The sequence below is a fragment of the Crinia signifera genome, chromosome 4 (assembly GCF_055691185.1).
Source record: "Crinia signifera chromosome 4, ASM5569118v1, whole genome shotgun sequence".
NCBI lineage: Eukaryota > Metazoa > Chordata > Amphibia > Anura > Myobatrachidae > Crinia > Crinia signifera.
In genome coordinates, this window is record NC_139220.1 from 79,811,052 (window position 1) to 79,830,869 (window position 19,818).

At 44.2% G+C, this 19,818-nt stretch overlaps 1 protein-coding gene and 1 long non-coding RNA gene across 14 annotated transcripts in view; one reads left to right on the forward strand and one right to left on the reverse strand.

Moving 5' to 3' along the window:
* Window positions 1–19,818, forward strand: part of TENM2 (teneurin transmembrane protein 2) — a 2,252,147-nt gene that overhangs the window by 2,209,813 nt on the left and 22,516 nt on the right. For all 13 annotated transcript variants that reach the window (XM_083181867.1, XM_083181872.1, XM_083181875.1 and 10 more), the window contains 2 exons: window positions 10,970–11,145; window positions 16,309–16,544. In XM_083181867.1, the coding sequence (XP_083037993.1) occupies window positions 10,970–11,145; window positions 16,309–16,544 (412 nt within the window). The remainder of the gene's footprint in view (window positions 1–10,969; window positions 11,146–16,308; window positions 16,545–19,818) is intronic.
* Window positions 8,824–19,818, reverse strand: part of LOC146074110 (uncharacterized) — a 123,298-nt gene continuing 112,303 nt past the window's right edge. Inside the window, exon 3 of the long non-coding RNA XR_014473365.1 lies at window positions 8,824–9,135. This is a non-coding gene — a long non-coding RNA (uncharacterized LOC146074110). The remainder of the gene's footprint in view (window positions 9,136–19,818) is intronic.

A 19,818-nucleotide genomic window follows, 5' to 3' on the forward strand; every position in this document is an offset into this window, starting at 1 on the left:
AAATTGCCTGTTTATGCATTTTATATTGTTTCTGAAGTTGTTACCTCAAAGAACAGAAAGCAACCGATAGGGTAAAGAGGAATTAAAGAAAAACCAGCTTGCCTTGTCATTAAGGTGTTACACCCCCATATCTAACTTCTATTTTGCATTAGGTGGCAAGCAATAATACTGTATGCCATTATGCTAAGTTCTTATTACCCCCTGCCCAAATCCAATGCTAATTTATTTAAAATAGGTTGCAGAAGAGGGCTGGATCTGCCAATAGGCAACTGCCTAGGTCACCGGGATCTTGAGGGGGAGGAGAAATAATAAGGGGTGATTGTTTCCTTACTTTCTAAGGGCCTTATTCTAGTTCACTCTTTCTGACAAAATCCTTCTAAAGGTGCGTACACACGGGGGCGATTTTGTACAATATTGCGGGAAATATGGTCGCTAAGTGACCATATTGCCCACAATGGGAGTGTGCACCAGCGATATATCGCCGGGTGCGCGCTCCCATTTTTACCCCTGTAGTGATCGCTGGTCGCAGGAACATGCTCCTGCGACCAGCTGATTACCACTGTCGGGCTCCCCCCGGCAGTTTCTTTTTCATTAGCGACCATCTCTGGTCGCTGATGAAAAGGAGAAACTGAGCAATATATCTCCCCCTGTCTGTACGCACCTTTAGATGGACAAAACCATGTGCACTGCAGGTGGGGCAGATTTTAATTGTGCAGAGAGAATTAGATTTGGGTAGGGTTTTACTTTAAAGTGAGATCTATATTGCAGTGTAAAAATAAAGCAGCCATTTACCCTGTACAGAAACAAAATAACTCACCCAAATCTAATTCTCTCTGCACATGTTACATCTGCCCCCCCCCCCTGAAGTGCACATGGTTTTTTCCATCTAAGAAGGATTTTGTCAGAAAGAGTGAACTAGAATATACGTAAAGATGGCCGGGCAAGCAAATTTAGTAGTACTGCTTAAGACATGACATGACATGCTGACAATGTAAGGCGGTGCAGTAGCGAACGCTGGGGGGGGGGGGTTTCTGAGTATCCAGAAACCCCCCAGGAGTCTTAGGGCCCTAGGCTGAAAGCTGAGGGTCTTCTCTTTCCAAGGGTACAAGAATTTTAAAAATCGGCCCTTGGGAACCGGAGATATCTGACTTCAAAGCAGTGGTCCCCATCCAAGCCTGTTAATTGCAATTCCCAGTCAGATATTTCAGGTTCTGTCTAACTTAGAGTTTTTCTGAAGATATATTCCAAAAGCTGAGACTCTTCCCCTTTGATGGACACTAGTAGCTTGTCTCTACTGTTCCGAGAACCAGAGATATCAGCCTTCCAGCAGCTGGTTACTGCTCCAGCTCCACACACCTGGTATGTAGTTTTATATTCTCGTTGGCAGATTGTTTTGCCTCCTGAACTCTGATCCCCTAGTCCCCAACACCATTTGGTAGGTGTGATTCTCTAGTTTTCAATTCCATTAAAATCTGGAGATATCTGCAGTCAAGCAAGCTGTCCTCCCACCAGAAAATTATGAATAATAAGCCCACTCCACTATACACCCCTCTTCTGCGTATTAAACATCCTCTACCACCCTGGAAGTAATGTATTAGGGCCCCTTCATTCAGCCCAATGCCCCCTTTTCACACAACATCTCCCACCATCTGTGCAGTAAAGGGGCAATTAGTGGAAATTACTGATCCAGGCCCTACATGCTGAGCGGTTGATATAATACCCCCTACCAGTCGCGGGACATCAAAACTTCACCAAGCCCTACTGCTGGAGGATCGGTAGGGGCCCCAATACATTGCTATGCCCAGGGGTCTACACTGCTGTTATGTATGTATATATATATATATATATATATATTATTATTTATATACATTTGGTCTATCTATAATACTTTAACTGACCCGGCATATACTGGGTCACCGTGCTTTGCTCCGCCCCTCTGGAAACCCCCTTCTGAAAATCCTGCGTTTGCCACTGCGGTGTCAGCTTCTCTGAGCTGACGTGATGTGTGTGTGTAAATGCATATATAAGAATTTTATGTTCATTTCTATACTATTCCCCCATGGTTTACAATTATCATTGGTTGTTGTTTTTCAAGGCTTATAATGATTAATCATAACTTTTACATGATTGTTTTTATGTTTATACATTGATTTTGTTGAATCTAAAGTACCAATAATTATTCACATTTATTCATGTGAATGGGTAGGTAAGGGCCCCAGTGAATTGCTTTGCCCAGGGCTTCTGCTGCCCATACAGTTGTGAGATATTGCATGCAATCATCTGGCCGATAAATCAAAGGATTGTATGCATTTTTAAGGGACCATTTGAGGCGATGTGCAGGCCCGCTGACGAATGTTGATAGATAGTATGTGCTGTACATAATATCTATAGAAATTTCAGGAGTTGGGATGCAATCCGAGGGTGGGAGCATTTTTGGCAGTGTGGGGTGTGGGATGATGGGGCCGGAGGGCCCACTGGCGGCATGGAAGAGGGCGGGCAGAGCGAGAGTGGTGAAGTAGCATAGCGCTAGTGGGCGGCTGAGGTCAGCTGTGGCGGCAGAATTGTTTAACACAGGGCAGCTCTAAGAGACCTCAGCCAATCAGAGGGCTGCCAAGTTTTTTTTAAAAACAATTCTGCCACCACCGTGGACCCTCGCTACCTACTACCGCTACTGTGGCAGCAGAATTGTTTAATACAGTGGACAGCCCTCTGATTGGCTGCACTCTCTCAGCCAATCAGAGGGCTGCCCAGTGTTTTAAACAATTCTGCCAACACCGCTGGCCCCTGCCGCCCGCTAGTTCTACTTCTAGTGCTAAGATACTATGCCGCTTTCTTCCCGCCCTCTTCCAGCATCCGATGTGCCATCTCAAGATCGCATGCAACATCAGGTCCTGAAAGGGGGCAAGTTTTGCATCATAAGATTCGATAGGATTCGATGGACATCGCACTTTGATGTCGCATCAAATCCGATCGCATAAGTGTATGGGTATCATTACACTGCTGTTCAGACAGCCCAGGTTGTAACCAGTTATGCTGAGTAATGCTGGGACTGGATGAGGACTCTGAGTATGGTCCCTGCTTCATACCATCATCCAGCTGGAGGGAAAAAGCAAGTGGTGGGAATTGCAGAGCAAGTAAATGGCATCTGTGTCTGTATCATTTACCTCTATATCGTAAGAATTCCAATAGTGTAGACTGTGTTAACAGTATTGTCTTACAGAGCCACTTGTTCTGCATGCAAAGCATAGTAAAGACAAGCATCAGCTCTAGTGTTAGGAGTATAATGCAACACAGCATGGCCCAGATTTAGCATTAAGCACAGTGCGCTTCTACTTATGGCTGACAGATCCTGAAAGGCATCTTTGCCAGGAACAATGAATAAGGGAAAAATAAATAAAAAGAGAATTCATTCAATTACCACGTAAAGATTTTGATTTCGTGGATAACAATCTGTGACAATAACTGCAGGACAGCAAGATACTTCCGAATATAGCTTTTAATCAGTCAGCATAGAGCTAGCTTAGGTGTACACCTTGGGGGGGATTCCACGGCCCAGACACCACCCACCATTACCCCCTATTGTGTGATCGTATTATATGATTCAGGAAAGGAAATAAAGGCTTTTTCTCTGTAAAGGAGACAACAAACAAAGTGCTAAATTAGGTAAAATGTTATAATGTCTATACAATGTCACAATGAGTAACACAAGGTTTGTAACCATTTAGTTCAGTGCTTAGGGGTCTATTTATTAAGTCTTTCCTTTCCTGTAAGATTTAAGAATCAGGGCATAATGTAGGAAATCGAGACCATAGTATCAATGTGGAATAAGGAATCGGGGACAATTTCTCAGTATTGGTAGGTATGACCCTTAACCTATTCTATTTGTTTACTGGCTTTTGTGAATGGCTAATATAGGTAGCATAGGATTCATCTTACCTGTATGGGTCCTGCTTGTTACATTGGACAACTTTGCTATGTGTACACCCCTCATTAGTTATACTATTGTTTAGGTTAGTGATCTGTAAACTGAAAGGACATGTGGAACAAACATTATAGATCCTGTAATAATATATTAGGCTAAATGTAATAGGGTGTGATAATCAGAAAGTGAGACATTTTGGGAGAGTTTTTGCCAGGTTGAGATTTTGGGAGAGTTTCCACTTTTTTTTTTTCCTGGGTACTGCTCATTGCAAACTGCACTGATGGCAGTAACAGGGACAACAGAAATATAAATGATGCAGTGAGTGTAGATGGCAGCTTATGATCCAGTGATTATCACAACATGTGATGGATTCATTTGAAAGTAACAGCACCCAGCTGCTGACTAGTGTGCCTGGTAAGCAGGCAGAAGATCCTGGCCAGCTTCTTCGATTATGCATGGAACTGGACAGGATACTCTTATCTGCCACCTTCCCACAGTCAGGTACATCTGTGTGGTGCACAGCTGCAGGCAACTCACCCCTGCTCAGTGGTGCAAGTAGAAAACATTTCTTAGTGGTACTGTGCTGCGCACTGAAGGTCAGGGCGTGGTCATGACACAAGGGGGAGTGGCTACAAGACAAATATGTGCCAGATATGCCCCCATAATGCCACATATATGCCCCCACAGTGCTAGATATGCCTCCACAATGCCACACATGCCCCCCCAGTGCTAGTTATGCCCCCCAGTGCCAGATATGCCCCCACAGTGTCACACATATGCCCGCACAGTGCTAGTTATGCCCCCGGTGCCAGATATGCCCTCACAGTGCTAGTTATGCCCCCACAGTGCCACACATATGCCCCCACAGTGCCACACATATGCCCCCAGTGCCAGATATGCCCCCACAGTGCCAGTATATATGCTCCCCACAGTGCCAGCATATATGCCCCCCACAGTGCCAGAATATATGCACCCTACAGTACCAGAATATATGCCCCCCACAGCGCCAGAATATATGCTCCCCACAGTGCCAGAATATATGCTCCCCACAGTGCCAGAATATATGCCCCCCACAGTGAGAGAATATTCCCCCCCCCCCACAGTGCCAGAATATATGCCCCCCCACAGGCTACTCCCCTTGTGTAACAGGACCCCACAGGCTGCTCGCTGCTCCCCCTGTATTACTACCCCAATGATCTACGTACCTGGTCTTGCAGTCAGGTGTGTCCATCTAGGCGGCTCCGTCCCTCCACACAATGTGTCTCTGCCAGACTCCGGCTCCGTCCAGACTCCAGCGCCATCCATTCCATCCTGGGACACCCGGCGTGTGGTGGGTAGGGACGTCGGTGCCTGGGATGCGGGGGATGCTGGGGATTATGCGGCGCCGGCGTCATGGCATCGCAACAGCATGGCGCAAACCGGCGCATGCGCATTGGACAGCGCTCGCCGGGCTTTTATGGTGGTACGGGGTACCGGCACTATTTGTTATAGCGGTACGCCGTACCACCCCGTACCGCCATACTTTCACCCCTGTCCCTGCTTTGCCCCTTTTTGGCGGGAATTCATTCTGACCATTCCCTGAAACCCACTTTGATCATGTGTTTTACCTGTTGTGTCTTTAAACACTGAATACTTTTAAGTTAGCAGCAGGAATTGTGATTGTGAAATTAATAATTTTACAGGTTTCCAGATATGTAATTGTACCCACTTAATATACAACTCTAACAGAGAGGCCAAATCTGGATCACACGCAGAGATCCGAATTCGGGCCCTGTCCCGATAGTCGGGTTTGCGTATGCGTACTTCTGCGCATGTGCAGACCCCGATAGCCAATGGCCTCAGCGAGTTACACATTCACCAGCCCATTTGCATCCGGATGGGATAGGGGCGGTGGCGTCGCTGAGCTGAAAACTCTGTGTGATCCCATGGGTGCGCGGGGGGGCCGATCCATCTAATGATTTCTCCTGTAGCGGTGCCATGCGACAGGATGTGTCATCCTTCCACATCACTATGCGAGGGGAAATGGTGATTGGGGGATAGGTATTTGGCGGGGCTGCCCCTCTGGTGCTCGGTAAGCTGCTGTGAAAAAACTCATCTCTATTGTCATTTGTAAAAGAAAACAGCATATTTGGCCCTCAAACCTCCATGGGCGGGATGTTGTAACATCCACAGCCCCCCTTACCGGGCATCGCATTATTAATAACGGCATATGCTGTAACATAGGGCCTTATTCTGATCGGTGCGGCCGGATCCGAATATGCGGCCAGGACCATGCGTGCGAAACCCCGCCTTCCATACGGATCGCCAACTCCGTCCGTACGCGGTAAGAAGCTGGCCGAACGGACCGCACGTGTATTTTTCATGTAATACGCCTCCTCCATCTCAGGGAACCTCCCCCATCATTCGAGGGTCGCAGACCATCGAATGCAGGACCGAGTGGTCCACGAGCTCCCGCAACCTCAGACCACACGGACATTTTTCCGTGCAAAAGCAGTGATCTGGGCGGGCAGCTGATGTCATATGTCGGCGATGTCATATGTCCACCCCCTACACGTGCGTCACGGCCGCATTACCATACGTACGCCCAGCGTTTTCATGGGAACTCCCATGAAACGTGGGGCGTATGCATATGGTAATGAGCCCAAATAGCCCTTCACGCCCCTCTCCACCCCCTGTTCGGAGTGTTCACATTTCATGCGGGATTTGGCCGTACGCCCCGCTCGCACATGCGCAGAGACGCCTCTACACATGCGCAGACACAAAACATCGGCGGCACGTACGCACGCGGATATTACCGCACCAACCAGAATAAGGGCCTTATGCGGTTATTAACGCAAGGGACAGCTCTTGCGATAACAGCTGTCCCTTGCGATGCGGTGCCGGCGCTGGACTTCCGGGTCTGTGACCCGGGAGTCCATCTGCGCATGCCGTAGGGCATGCTGGGAGGGATCCCTGACGGATCCCTCAAACAGCGCTGCGGTAAGAAGCCCATAGGCTTCTGCAGGGAATCACCAGCTTTTGCTGGCGATTCCCTCCGCAGCACTGCCAATTCCCTCCGCAGAGCTGCCACTGCGGAGGCACAGCACAGCATACAGAAATGCGGTAAAACCCCAGATAACGGGGCTTTTACCGCATTTCTGTGATAGACAATCGCCCCCATGTCTTTCTGTTGTTACCCAGTTTGTTCTATCACTATCTACAATTGTAAAGTGCAACAGAATCTGCTGCGCTATATAAGAAACTGGAAATAAATATTTGTATGGTTCGAGCATCTGTAACGTCTAATGGCACTTGCAGGTTTCACTGCTTAGGAGGACATCTAGTGGTGAAGGCTGGCATTGCTGCATTGTGCCTTTTCTATTTTATTGAGCCATTGCTCTTTAAATGCAATGTGAAAGCAAATCTACTGTGGCAATGGAGAATAAAAATCGATATCATTCACTTCTAAATATCACACTCAACCTAGACATGTGAAAATGAACCGTGATATACAGTAAAGTTTCTTTTAAACAGCCTTCACTATGGTTGAATACAATGGTTAATTTGTAGAGACTGTGATGAGGATAATTAGGTTTAATGTCTTGTAAGGCTGTGTATTAATTAGCAAATCATACCATTAACAAATGTAAAATTGCGCTTAGAACTTTCTGTCAGAGTGAGTTACATAATGACATATGAATGATTTGCACTTCTGTGTACCACAAGAATAATGAGAACATGGTAACATATTGGGACCTACTATTGTATTATGCTTTAAGTAAGAATAGGAACGTAAAGCCTGAACATGTGGGCCTTATTCTAGTTCACTCTTAGAGGCAAATTCCTTCTTAGCTGGACAAATCCATGTGCACTGCAGGGGGGCAGATGTAACAGGTGCAGAGAGAGTTAGATTTGGTGAGTTATATTGTTTCTGTACAGGGAAAATACTGACTGCTTTATTTTTTACACTGCAATATAGATCTCACTTTGAAGAAAAACCCCACCCAAATCTAATTCTCTCTGCAAATGTTACATCTGCCCCACCTGCAGTGCACATGGTTTTGTCCAGCTAAGAAGGAATTTGCCTCTAAAGCTGGTTTCACATTGCAAAAACCTGCTTTCAACCCATTTTTGTAAACGTGTCTTAAAACAGGTCAAAAGCCAGTTAAAACCCCTTTCATATTGCATGTTGTAAATGGTATATTGCATTTTCAATACCGTTTTTGTACCTTCAGATTCAACCCGTTTCACCCATAGAAAGCCATACAATGTCATTTTAAATGTTTTTTTTCCTGCTTGTGGGCGGGGATCAAGTGTGGTTATCATTTGTAGCAAATACCGTTTCTGAGCTGTTCAGACTGCAGGGAAAACGGCTCAGAAACGTGTAGGATCCTGCTTTTAACACGTTTCAAAATACCGGTATTTTGTAACCGGTAAATTGATTGTGGAGCTCTCATATTGCAGCTGGTACCATTTTAAAGCAGGTAAAAATTGGCAATATGCTGTGTTAAAACTGCAATGTGAAAGGGGCTTTAGAGTGAACTAGAATAAGGCCCTGTATTCTGTCCAGCAATCTCGCATTATAGAAGACTGTGATGGGATATAGGGCCTAGTTCAGACTTGATTGCAGGGGAAATTTGTTCTCATCCTCCACTGCAGGTGGAGAAAATGTAACATGTGCAGTTAGATTTGGGTGAGTTGTGTTCACTTCAAACTGAAACTGCAGCGTTTCAATAAAACAGCCAATATTTACCCTGCACAGAAACATAATAACTCACCCAAATTGAATTCTCTCTGCACATAGGAAGCTTAGTCACATTTTATGAGCTATTCAAATACACAGCATATTTTGCACATTGATGCTTATATGTAAACTTACCAATGGAATGGGTTCCAGGTATAACTAGACACCTAAAACATGGTTTGTAGAAAACGCATTTATTAGCAAACACATATTCTGCAATAATGTACTGAACATATCTTAGTCCGGGCCCCAGCGAAGCTTACACTCTACTGTATATTCTCTATCACATTAACACATTATAGAGTTAGTTGACAGAATATAATAAACCTATCAGTATGTTTTTGGAATATGTGGGGAACAGGGGCAGAGGGAAATTTTGTAGAGGGAGCCAGCTTCTTAGCACAGATGCTGCTGCATTCCTACGGCTGCTGTCCTCTCCTCTGTGGCTGTCGCTGCATCAGCATGAAGCTTCTTCCTGGCTCCAAACCCCCTGAGAAAACATCAAAGTGAGAAGGGATGGAAAAGAAGGCGGGGCTACAGGGGTCAAAGGGGGTGGAGCTGCGCAAAACAGGAAGTGGAGCTACAGGGGAGCAGGGCTGATGAGGAGATGTGGAGCTGACAGCCAGCATTAGGTCAATAATGTATATGTGAGAGAGTACTACTGTCAGCAGCTGCGGGTCTTATGTATAAGCATCACTACTAGACCTCATACCTCCCAACTGTCACGATTTTAGAGGGACAGTCCCGATTTTTGGGTCCTGTCCCGCTGTCCCACCCGCGGCAGGCATTGTCCCGCTGCGGGGGGTGGCAGTTGGGAGACCCCCAATCTAGTAGAATAGACGCTGTGCGCATGCGCACAGCGTCTATTCTCGTATGAAAATGAGGTTGCGGCTAATTAGCATAAGCCGCGCCCTCATTTGCATACGCCCCACCCCCTTTTCGGGCGCTCGCGCGACAGAAGTTGGGAGGTATGAGACCGCAACTGTGGGCGTTACATATAAGCAGCGCTTCCAGTGTCGGCATCTATGGGCATTAGGTGGAAGCAGCTGTACTATAGCAGTGGTTCCCAACCCTGGTCCTAAAGTACCCCCAACAGTGCACGGTTTTCCAGGTCACCCAGCAGGTGTACACATTATTCAGACATATTTTAAAAGTAACATCGGCTATACACTCAATGCCCGCAATAGTAACATTATGTATACACAAAGCCTGCAGTAATAGCGTAGCTTATATACAAAATGCCTGCAATAATAATGTGTATACACATATCGCCCACAATAGTAACGTTGTGTCTACACATAACGGCTGCAGTAGTTGCTTATACACATAACACCCACAACAGTGGCATCACTTATACACATAATGCCTGCAGTTATAGCACTGTTTATACATAATTCTCCTCAGTAGTATCAGTTCTACACATAATGCATACACACACACACACACACACTAGCAAAGTCTGGATGACCGGATCTCCTTCTCTTCTACTTCTGAACAACTGTACAATAGCCCTGGCCTGGGCATGTGTAGCTCCACCCCCTCATCCGCAGTAGCCCCACCCTTTTTCAGGACCTGCTCCGATGCTGTCAAAGGGGGTGTAACGTGCTTGTAGCTGCAGGCAATGCTGCTACCAGTCAGACAGTGTGACGGGTACAGCGCCAGCAGCAACAGGACAGCAGCAGGGAGAGCGCGTCTCCTGTCCTGGGCCTCCCTGCTCTGCTGCATCCTCTTCTAAGTGGGTAGCGCTGTCCCTTGGCCCTTAACATAAGAAAGCAGCTTTGGTATATCATACTCTAGCACCTGGCAGCATGTGCTGGTTATCACTAGAGTTCTACACCCACACAGGTTTGGTGTTCTATCACTTGTTGTAAGAACCCAATTATAGTTAGCTTATTGCACGGAACCAATAGCACTGCTCTATTTATTATTTAAACAATTTACCTAATATCCTTCATAAAGAAAAAAAAACACACTAAATTTCTATGTCTCATTCAGGTCCACAAACCAGTATTACCAAGCAATCACTTTCACAGCAGCTGTGGATTCTGGATAATGACATGCAAATGAGTATTTGTCGTATGCCTTTTAATAAATAAATAGTAACGTCATTCTGTAGCCTTAAGCAATGTATTTTGCATTCAGAAGATAGTGTACAGAAATGCACTAGTTTGCCTCTAATGTGAAAGGTACAGGCACAACATCACGCTGACCTTTTATATGCAAATTCTTCCACTTCAATTAGAGAGAACTACTTAGAGAATATGTCATTTTAGTGTTTTACCACTGTCCTTTCAGGTAACACTGTTTAACTGTTTCCACTTTAGTTACGACAACGAAGGCCGCTTGACCAATGTAACACGTCCAACTGGAGTTGTTACCAGTCTGCACCGAGAAATGGAAAAATCTATTACTATTGACATAGAAAATTCCAACCGCGATGACGATGTCACAGTCATAACCAATCTTTCCTCAGTTGAGGCATCGTATACAGTGGTTCAAGGTAATTTACTATGAAAATTCATCTTTTTTGTTTCTTGCACTCTTTAATAACTACAAATGTTTATTAACAATGCTGGTAAAATATTTTCTAAATCATCCTACCATTTCCAGTGGCTGTTAGTCAGTACCCCACACTTGTTTCACTCCAACTATAAAAGGGGGAGATTCTCTAAACTAAAAATGCGGTAATTTTGGGATGCTGTAAGCATCCCCCGCCGGGTTATCACGGGGGGGGGGGGGGGGCATCGCCAGACAAATCTGGCGATGCCCCATAGAAGCCTATGGGCTTCTAACACGACCAACCCCCGCCCCGCACCGACCCCCCCTCACCTGTGTCCGGGCCGCACAGAGCTGTGCGGCCTGGACCTGTGACCTCGTCCTCCTCCCTGCACTATGATATTCTTCAGGGTGCAGGGAGGAGGAGAGCCCGGCGCAGCAGCGCTGTGAAAGGGAGGGAGGGGAGAGCCGCTGGGTCCCCATGGGACCCGCTGACTCTCACCACAAGGGACAGCTCTTAACGCAAGAGCTGTCCTTTGCCATAATTATGACATATGTTAGTGCATATGCGCTAGTTATGAATGCAATGGGCGGCGAAGGGGGCAGAGCTGGGGTGCGGATGTTAGAACATCCCCCCATTATCTTTTACGGGGAGAGAAATTCCAGTTTAAATGTCACATTGGTCTACTTCATGTTCTTTATGCTACGAGGCTGCTACGTGTACATCATGCTTTTCATTGTGCTGCAAACAATAATGAAAAAATATCTTTGTTTCCAACAACAGCTATTGCACACAATGTATTTAATTGCTGCTTTAAATTAAAGTATGTTGGCGGAAAGGAAACATTTGGATTTTGTAATGTCTCCTGCAACAGAGAGATATCTATATATTACTAGCAGAAGGACAACTATTATGAGTGACATTTATATAATGCCATTGTGTGAGTAGGGCATTTCGTATATCATATTAGAGGACTTGGTAGGTAGATTTACAGAAAAATATTCACGTTGTAATTAGTTGCTTCAGAGTTATGTGACAACACCCACCACAATGCATCACCATTTTGCTCTGGAAAATGTGACGGTTGGTAAACTCTCTCTCTGGGGCAGATTTATTAAGCTTGGAGAAGAGATAAACTGGAGATAAAGTGGAGAAAAGGTAAAAGGAGATAAAGCACAGCCAATCAGCTGTGTTTGAAAAATACAGTTGGGAGTTGATTGGCTGGTGCTTTATCTCCTTTTACCTTTTCTCTGCTTTATCTCCAGTTTATCTCTTCTCCAAGCTTAATAAATCTGCCCCTCTGTACCTGCTGGGTTGTCTGGAAACTGTGACAGTTATCTGCAGCCACCTACTAAGTACAAAATCCACCCAACAAACCTTTGGTCGGTCAGCAGCTAATTTTCTACACTAATGAGCCATCCACAATAGTCTCTGTAATGGAGCCATACTCTAATGCTTTGTTATACCTGTACAATTAATATATCATTCATTTAATGCATCTTAATCAATCTTCATTAATCTCACATATTGTCCTCTAACAATCACTATTCACCAGCAAACATCTTTATTTACACCTCCTTTACAAACACATTACACTAATGTCCTACAGTAGGTACTTGGAACCATTTGTGCTATGCATTATGGGTGTCCTCATACTACCTCTACAGTCAGGGGTATTTGTATTGCCATTAGGGTTGCAGCTAGCTCATAAAGAGGTCTAATTAGTGCCAAACAACCTCTGAAACTGTCTAGTGCCCTATGTTACATGTTAGTAACATGATGTTATAGAGCCCTAGGCACTGTACACTAAAGCAGTTTCTAATATCATTAAACTGTTGGTGCATCTGCCCAATGGGGATCTGACCCAGCACATCTACAGAAGAGACTGTGGCTTCTTATTGGTTTGCAGGGTATCACATTGTTGGGCACCCCTGCTGCTCAATGGTCACCTCTCAAACCCAGCTCTAGTATGCCTAGCTGCACACTGTATTCTGAAGACAGACTGTGCTAAATGAAATATTGTGTTCTTTGTAAGGATTTCGGTGGTGACTGCTGCAATGTTGTCAGACGAGATTGTCTTCAGTTGGCCTTGATTGATATCTACAGTGTAAAAGTAATTCTCCAATAGAGCATGTCAGTTTTATCCGGTGACAGAGCAGATGACCACAAACTTCAAACAGACAATGCATGATAGTCAACAAGATAGCCAGGGATTCGTATTGATGTATTGGCCTGTGAAAACTGGTGATTATCAGATAGTATTGTCTGTAAGCTTTAGCAATAGCACAGTAGATCCCTTCGTCAAATGTTAGCTTCTACATGCTATCCCCCAGGGCACATATCTAAATGTCTAAGAATAAAGGAAACATAAGCAATTGATCTTCTTGTACTAATCTGTTTTGTTCTGCTGATCTCAGCTCCTAGGAAAGAGCCCTCCGAGTAAAAGTGCTTTCTCTCTTTTTATTTAATTCTATTTAGAAATGATAGTCAAGAGAAAATCTATAAAAAGTGGTTGCTGTGAGCACAGGTGTAATTGTGTCAGCGGCACTGACACCAGCCCATCTGGGCTAATGGGAAGCCCAGTGTAATGTATACACCTGTGTTTTCTGCTTTCTCTCTCTAGAAAGAAAGAAACCAAATGAATATTATAAATCTAGCAACAAGATTAGATCTGTAGACAGCGCTATACTTCCTGTGCATATTATTTAAGAGAGAACTATTGAAATCCTTTATCTGTCTTTCAAATTGATTTCTACAGCTCTGTCCGCTTGTCTAGGCCAATTATCCATCTATCTCCATGCAGAAGGCTGCATCAGCCAATGCGTTCCAATTTGCGGCTGTATGGGGACTTACACCCACAGCATGCCAGGTGCAAATCAGCCTAAAGACATCTCTGTTCACGTTCTCCATGCAGTCGCGGATGTCCATCTAAATGCCCACAACCCTTCCATGATACTTCTATGATCTGTACAGGCCAGAAATGCCCATTTCCCACAGAGATAGAGATCAGTCCACAGATAGACCAAGCTGTTCCCACCTTCTGTCGATATCCCTGTACTGTATGAATGCATGCTGCAGTGAATGCTCCGTCTGGGATTGCTTCCTGCAGCACAGTTTGCAGATATCTGCTGTTGGACTTGTATCTGACTCTGAAATAGGGGCACATGTACTAAGCCTTTGAGGGTGGTCAAGTGGAGAGAGCTAAAATACCAGATAACCAGCTCCTGTCATTTAAAAAAAAACTTGGCCTCTAACCGGTGCATTTAGTAGCAGACTGGCTGATACTTTATCTCTCTCCATTTTTTCACTCTTCAAAGCTGAGTACATTTCTTAATATAAAGTCTGGGGCGAAGAGGACACAGGCCAGCACTCTCTTTTTGTAGGGACACTCTTATACCCCTTTTACACCAAAATCCCTGGTCGGACCCTGGTCTTTGAACACGGAAGTTTCCAGGGTCGGACCCTGCTTCATACCCCATTTACACAGCACTTCAACCTGGGTCGGACCTGGGTCTGCACCATTTACACTGAACCTGGGTCAGCCCTGCTTTTCCCTATGGATGACATTAAAAATGTCAATTTTAGGACTGATAAACTGCCATCCAATCTTCCCTCAATGATTTAAATAAAAATTAAAAGACATGAAAAGTTAGCATTGAAAAATGTTGGTTGGTTTATTTAGCAAAATATTTTGTCAAAAAGTTATATTCAGTGATGCAGCAGCAGTCAGTCGACCTAAAGATGGTCGACAGTCATTAGGTCAACACCACTAGGTCGACATACTGCAAGGTCCACATGGGACAAGGTCAACAGGTCATTCGGTCGACACAAGCATTAGGTCGGCATAGGATTTTTCACTGTTTAATGAGCCGACATATACCGACAGGCACTGTCCGCACGGGTTGCTGTCTTCTGCTGCTGCAATGCACTGTGGAACGCATGGTACTGACTTACGGAAAGGCGTCCCATGCTTCTGGTATCCTTTCAGCACTACCCAGATGTCCCGACCTGGGTTGGGACCATTTACACCGCTCACGACCCAGGTCCGACCAGTGTTCAACCCTGGTCAGGACCTGGGTAGGAGACCAGTGTCAATGGACCTGGGTTGGTCCCATTTACACCAACACTGACCTGGGTCCGACCTGGGTCCGACCTGGGTTTTTCGTTGGTGTAAAAGGGGTATTAGTTTCTGTATAAAACTTAGCTTTTAATGTTATATGGTAAAAATCTGGAAGGACGCTCCAGATGGAAGGACACATACAACAAAACTACACAAACACGGAACATGAGTGAAAATAGATATGGTACACAAATATTGGTAATTGTTTGGCAAATGCCCAAATCAATTAAAGCCTGCGAAAATATACAATTGTAAACAATAGTTTGTAGTAGTCAAAGATGTTATACAATGTTTGTCACAGTGACTTAATGTTATCTGTCAATAGGCTCTCACGTGAGTCATTGTCCATAGATACCATTAGGTCTGGACCTAATAAATGGTGGAATCAAGATCTTTTGAAGAATTTTTGAAGTACACCTTTGAGCTTGTGCATAAGTCCTCCCTAAAGTCCCCTTTCCATTAATACATAAAGTCTGGGGTGTTTAAGTAAATGGGTGGGAACTATCATATTTAAGTTCTACACGCATAACCCTCTGAGGCACTTATGTATTATATAGCTATCCTTCTGGACTTGTAACTTGGTGGGACTGCTATGCTATTACTGATGCCTGTCCTTGTGTTTCCCTCCTATATACCTAATAAATTGTAAGCTTGCAGCAGGGCCCTCTAACCACCAAGTCTGTCTGTTGTTACCCAGTTTGTTTTATCACTGTCTACTATTGTAAAGCGCAACGGAATCTGCTGCGCTATATAAGAAACTGCAAATAAATAAATAAATAAATATAGTATAAAAATACTGCCATAACCATAAACATACTGTATGTCTATGGTAGCTATGTTATATCCCATTGCTGTCCGTTTATTTACACTGTATTTATTACCGTATATTGTAGGAAATCATTAATTCATTTTCACACATGGAAGCATTTTTATTATAGGATTATGACAAAATAATGATGACATATAGTATGTCAGTGATAACATAAGATCACTGTAACACTGCTGTGCTGATATCGTTGTACTCACTGATAGTTCTCTCTCCTCAGATCAAGTAAGGAACAGCTACCAGTTATGCAGTAATGGGACACTGAGAGTGCTGTACGCTAATGGGATGGGGATCAGTTTCCACAGCGAACCCCATATTTTGGCTGGCACAGTAACACCTACAATTGGACGACGCAATATTTCTTTGCCCATGGAAAATGGCCTGAATTCCATCGAGTGGCGGCTACGTAAAGAGCAGACGAAAGGCAAAGTGACCGTGTTTGGGAGAAAACTCCGCGTAAGTCTTATCTGTGTTGACTCGCATCAGTACAGCTAACAGAGAAAAACTATTTCTCTCCAAAGGAACATTATGTGTTGCTCTTTTTATTAAAAGAATTTGGACAAATATGTGACAGATGCTTATTGACCAGATACAATTGAAAAATGTTCAGTTATGTGCACATAGCCTAGAGTATTTCATTTTTACATTTAGCATAAATCACAGAAATGAATTGAATAAATACAGATAGACAGGGAGGCAATATATTCCAATAATGAGAAAACCAATATAAATGACAATGACATGGGGATATTAATATAGGATCACGTTGTGCTACCTTTGTAGGATGGAATGTAGCTTTCAAATCACTTTATGTTATTGAATTTTAGGATCTGCTTTATGGTCTCCTAGCATATTAAAGGTAATACATAGCAGTAGAACTAGACAATTTAGTCAATGTCAGAACCTAGAGCTATAATTGCGGAGAAGACTGGCCTTCCAGGTCGATTTTCAGCATAATATGATTTGTTGGCATTCTGCAACTCTCTAGTTACTGGTACTACAGCCCAATAGATGCAGACTTTACATTAACCAAAAAGGCAGCCTCCTCCTGTTAGAGGGAACTCCGTGTAACTTTAGCGCTCCTGGTCACACTGTGCATGAGCCTGAGGGCCTTATTCTGGTTCACTCCTTCTGGCAAATTCTTTCTTAGATGGACAAAACCATGTGCACAGCAGGTGGGGTAGATGTTACTTGTGTAGAGAGAGTTAGATTTGGGTGGGGTTTTACTTCAAAGTGAGATCTATATTGCAGTGTAAAAATAAAGCAGCCAGTATTTACCCTGCACAGCAACAAAATAACTCACACAAATCTAATTCTCTCTGCACATTTTACATCTTCCCCCCTGCAGTGCACATGGTTTTGTCCATCTAAGAAGGAATTAGCCAGAAGGAGTGAACCAGAATAAGGCCCTTAGATGGTGGCAAGTCACCATAATAACTCCTGCATTGCGTGCACATAAACAAATGCATATGCAGAGTTGCATCCACATCTGTGGTGCACCCAACCAATAATCCATATGATTCGTTTTTATAATCATCATCACTGCTCTAGTCTGTACATAGTGCAAATGATATGCTTATAGCCCAGCTGCACCCCTTCTGTTATAATAGAGATGCAATTCAAATGCTTACATCTCGCCCATACTGTACGTGTGTATGCTTACGCAGCATGGAAACATCTGGAGCAAAGAATGTGTGGCACTAAAGCTACTGTAGAGCTACACATCCCAGCATGCACTTTTTAAAGTTAGTGCATGCTAATACTGTGGCAGGGCATTCTAGAATGTTAGAGTGCTTGCCATTGCCTACCCAAGATAAAAGCTGGGTACACACTATACAATGTATACCCATCCCAATATCAGCAGCAATGGAACCTGGCGGGACAGAACTGTGTGTCCGCAGGTGTGTCTGCAAGTGCAGACACACCTGCGGATGCAGGCAGGGACGGAGTGATGGCGGTGGCCATGCCGCAGCATGGGCTTGCTAGCAACATCCTTGGGATGCACGCATCATCAGCAACATAGTGGGTACACACTAGAAATTGGGGAGATCTGTCAGCCCGATCCACCAGATTGCATGACTTATTGTCTGGTGCAGGGAATCTCAAACTATTTTGCTCCAAGACCCCATCAGACAATAAAAAGTTATTACAGGACCCCAGCAAGTTACCACAGAATGGTCGCCAGATGTGTAGTCAGCAGATGACACATGCATTACAGCATTGTTAAGGCACAAAATGATGTGAGGAGTCTGAAGCAACAGACAGTGCAACTGATTATTCAGATCACATCCCTGACAGAGATTAGAGAAGTCATTAGCCTGACGGTCAACTAAATTGAGAGTCTTGACGTCATAGTGAGATGGCCGTGACTCACTTTGGGGTCAGGACCCACATTTTGAAAACCACAGGTCTAGTGTGTACCCAGCTTAAGTCCCTGTTTCATTGGTGCCTAGAGTCCATTTTTTTTAAACACACACATATATATTTCTTGGTTGAAGCTAAACATACCATATGTTAAATGTAGTGTTCTTCTAAGGAATATGATGAGACACTCAGAAGAGATATGAATTCAAATGCCCTTACAATAGAAGAATTAAAACTGAGGGGCAGATTTATTAAGCTCGGTGAAGTGATAAAGTGTCTGGTTTTTATCACCGGCCAATCAGCTCCTACCTGTCATTTTTCAAACCAAGCCTGTAACTTCACAGGTAGAAGCTGATTGGCCACTGATAAAAACCAGACACTTTATCACTTCACTGAGATTAATAAATCTGCCCCTGAATTCCATACAAAACATAATAAATACCCACAACTGATAAGATGAGGATTTGCAATGTATTGTGCTTCTGTCTGGTGTACAAATAGGTTTGCATTAATGGGGTTACTAACCTATGTTAGAAGTGATAAAAGTATGAGGTCTCAGGGCACATCCCACGTCATAAACTCACCATCCGCTATCTTTCATGCATGACACTTGAAAATAACTTAACACTTTAAACCCTTAACCACTAAAAGAAGACACGGACACAAATGCTGGCGTTTTAAAGTAATGTCAAATTTCTTGATTGACAAGTTGACTATTAGATCTGACTATAAGTGGTGGCAGCACTAAAGAACGGTCAAGGGTAACATAAACACACACACACATTCCAAACAGCCACTGGTGATCAACTCTCCAACTGCCAACCCACCCGTGCTGGTGATGTAACGAAGGTTTTAATGACATATAGCAATGTCGGGAGAGCTCACCAACTAGCTACTTAAAACTAATACATATAACAAGTGACATTTTTTACTGCCACCCAACTTAAAACATAGGGAAAACATAGGGAGGGAAAACACTCAGAGGGCTGTCAGATCACTTCCTTTCACTTTCTAACTGCACACTCCTCCCCTTTTGCACCCCATTGGCCAATGTCCCATCATCAGATCTCACAGTAAACTAACACTAGCTACTTAAAGTGACAGCATCTCCAGAACCCTTCAGTGGTTTATGTAACCTCTGTGCTTACTCAGCCATCAGTTTTCCTACTCCATACAATACAATAAATCAGCGTTGGATGGCACTCTGCAGCCAGTAAGAGCTAATGCAGAGCCGGGGCACCCTGCGTAGTTGCCTAAAGCTTCCTTACGATGCTCCTGGGCAGAACGCCATATCCCAGGGCCTGCATTATGCTCATTGCAACTACTTAAACAACTTTGATTTGTTCACATACGGATGTCTCCACTA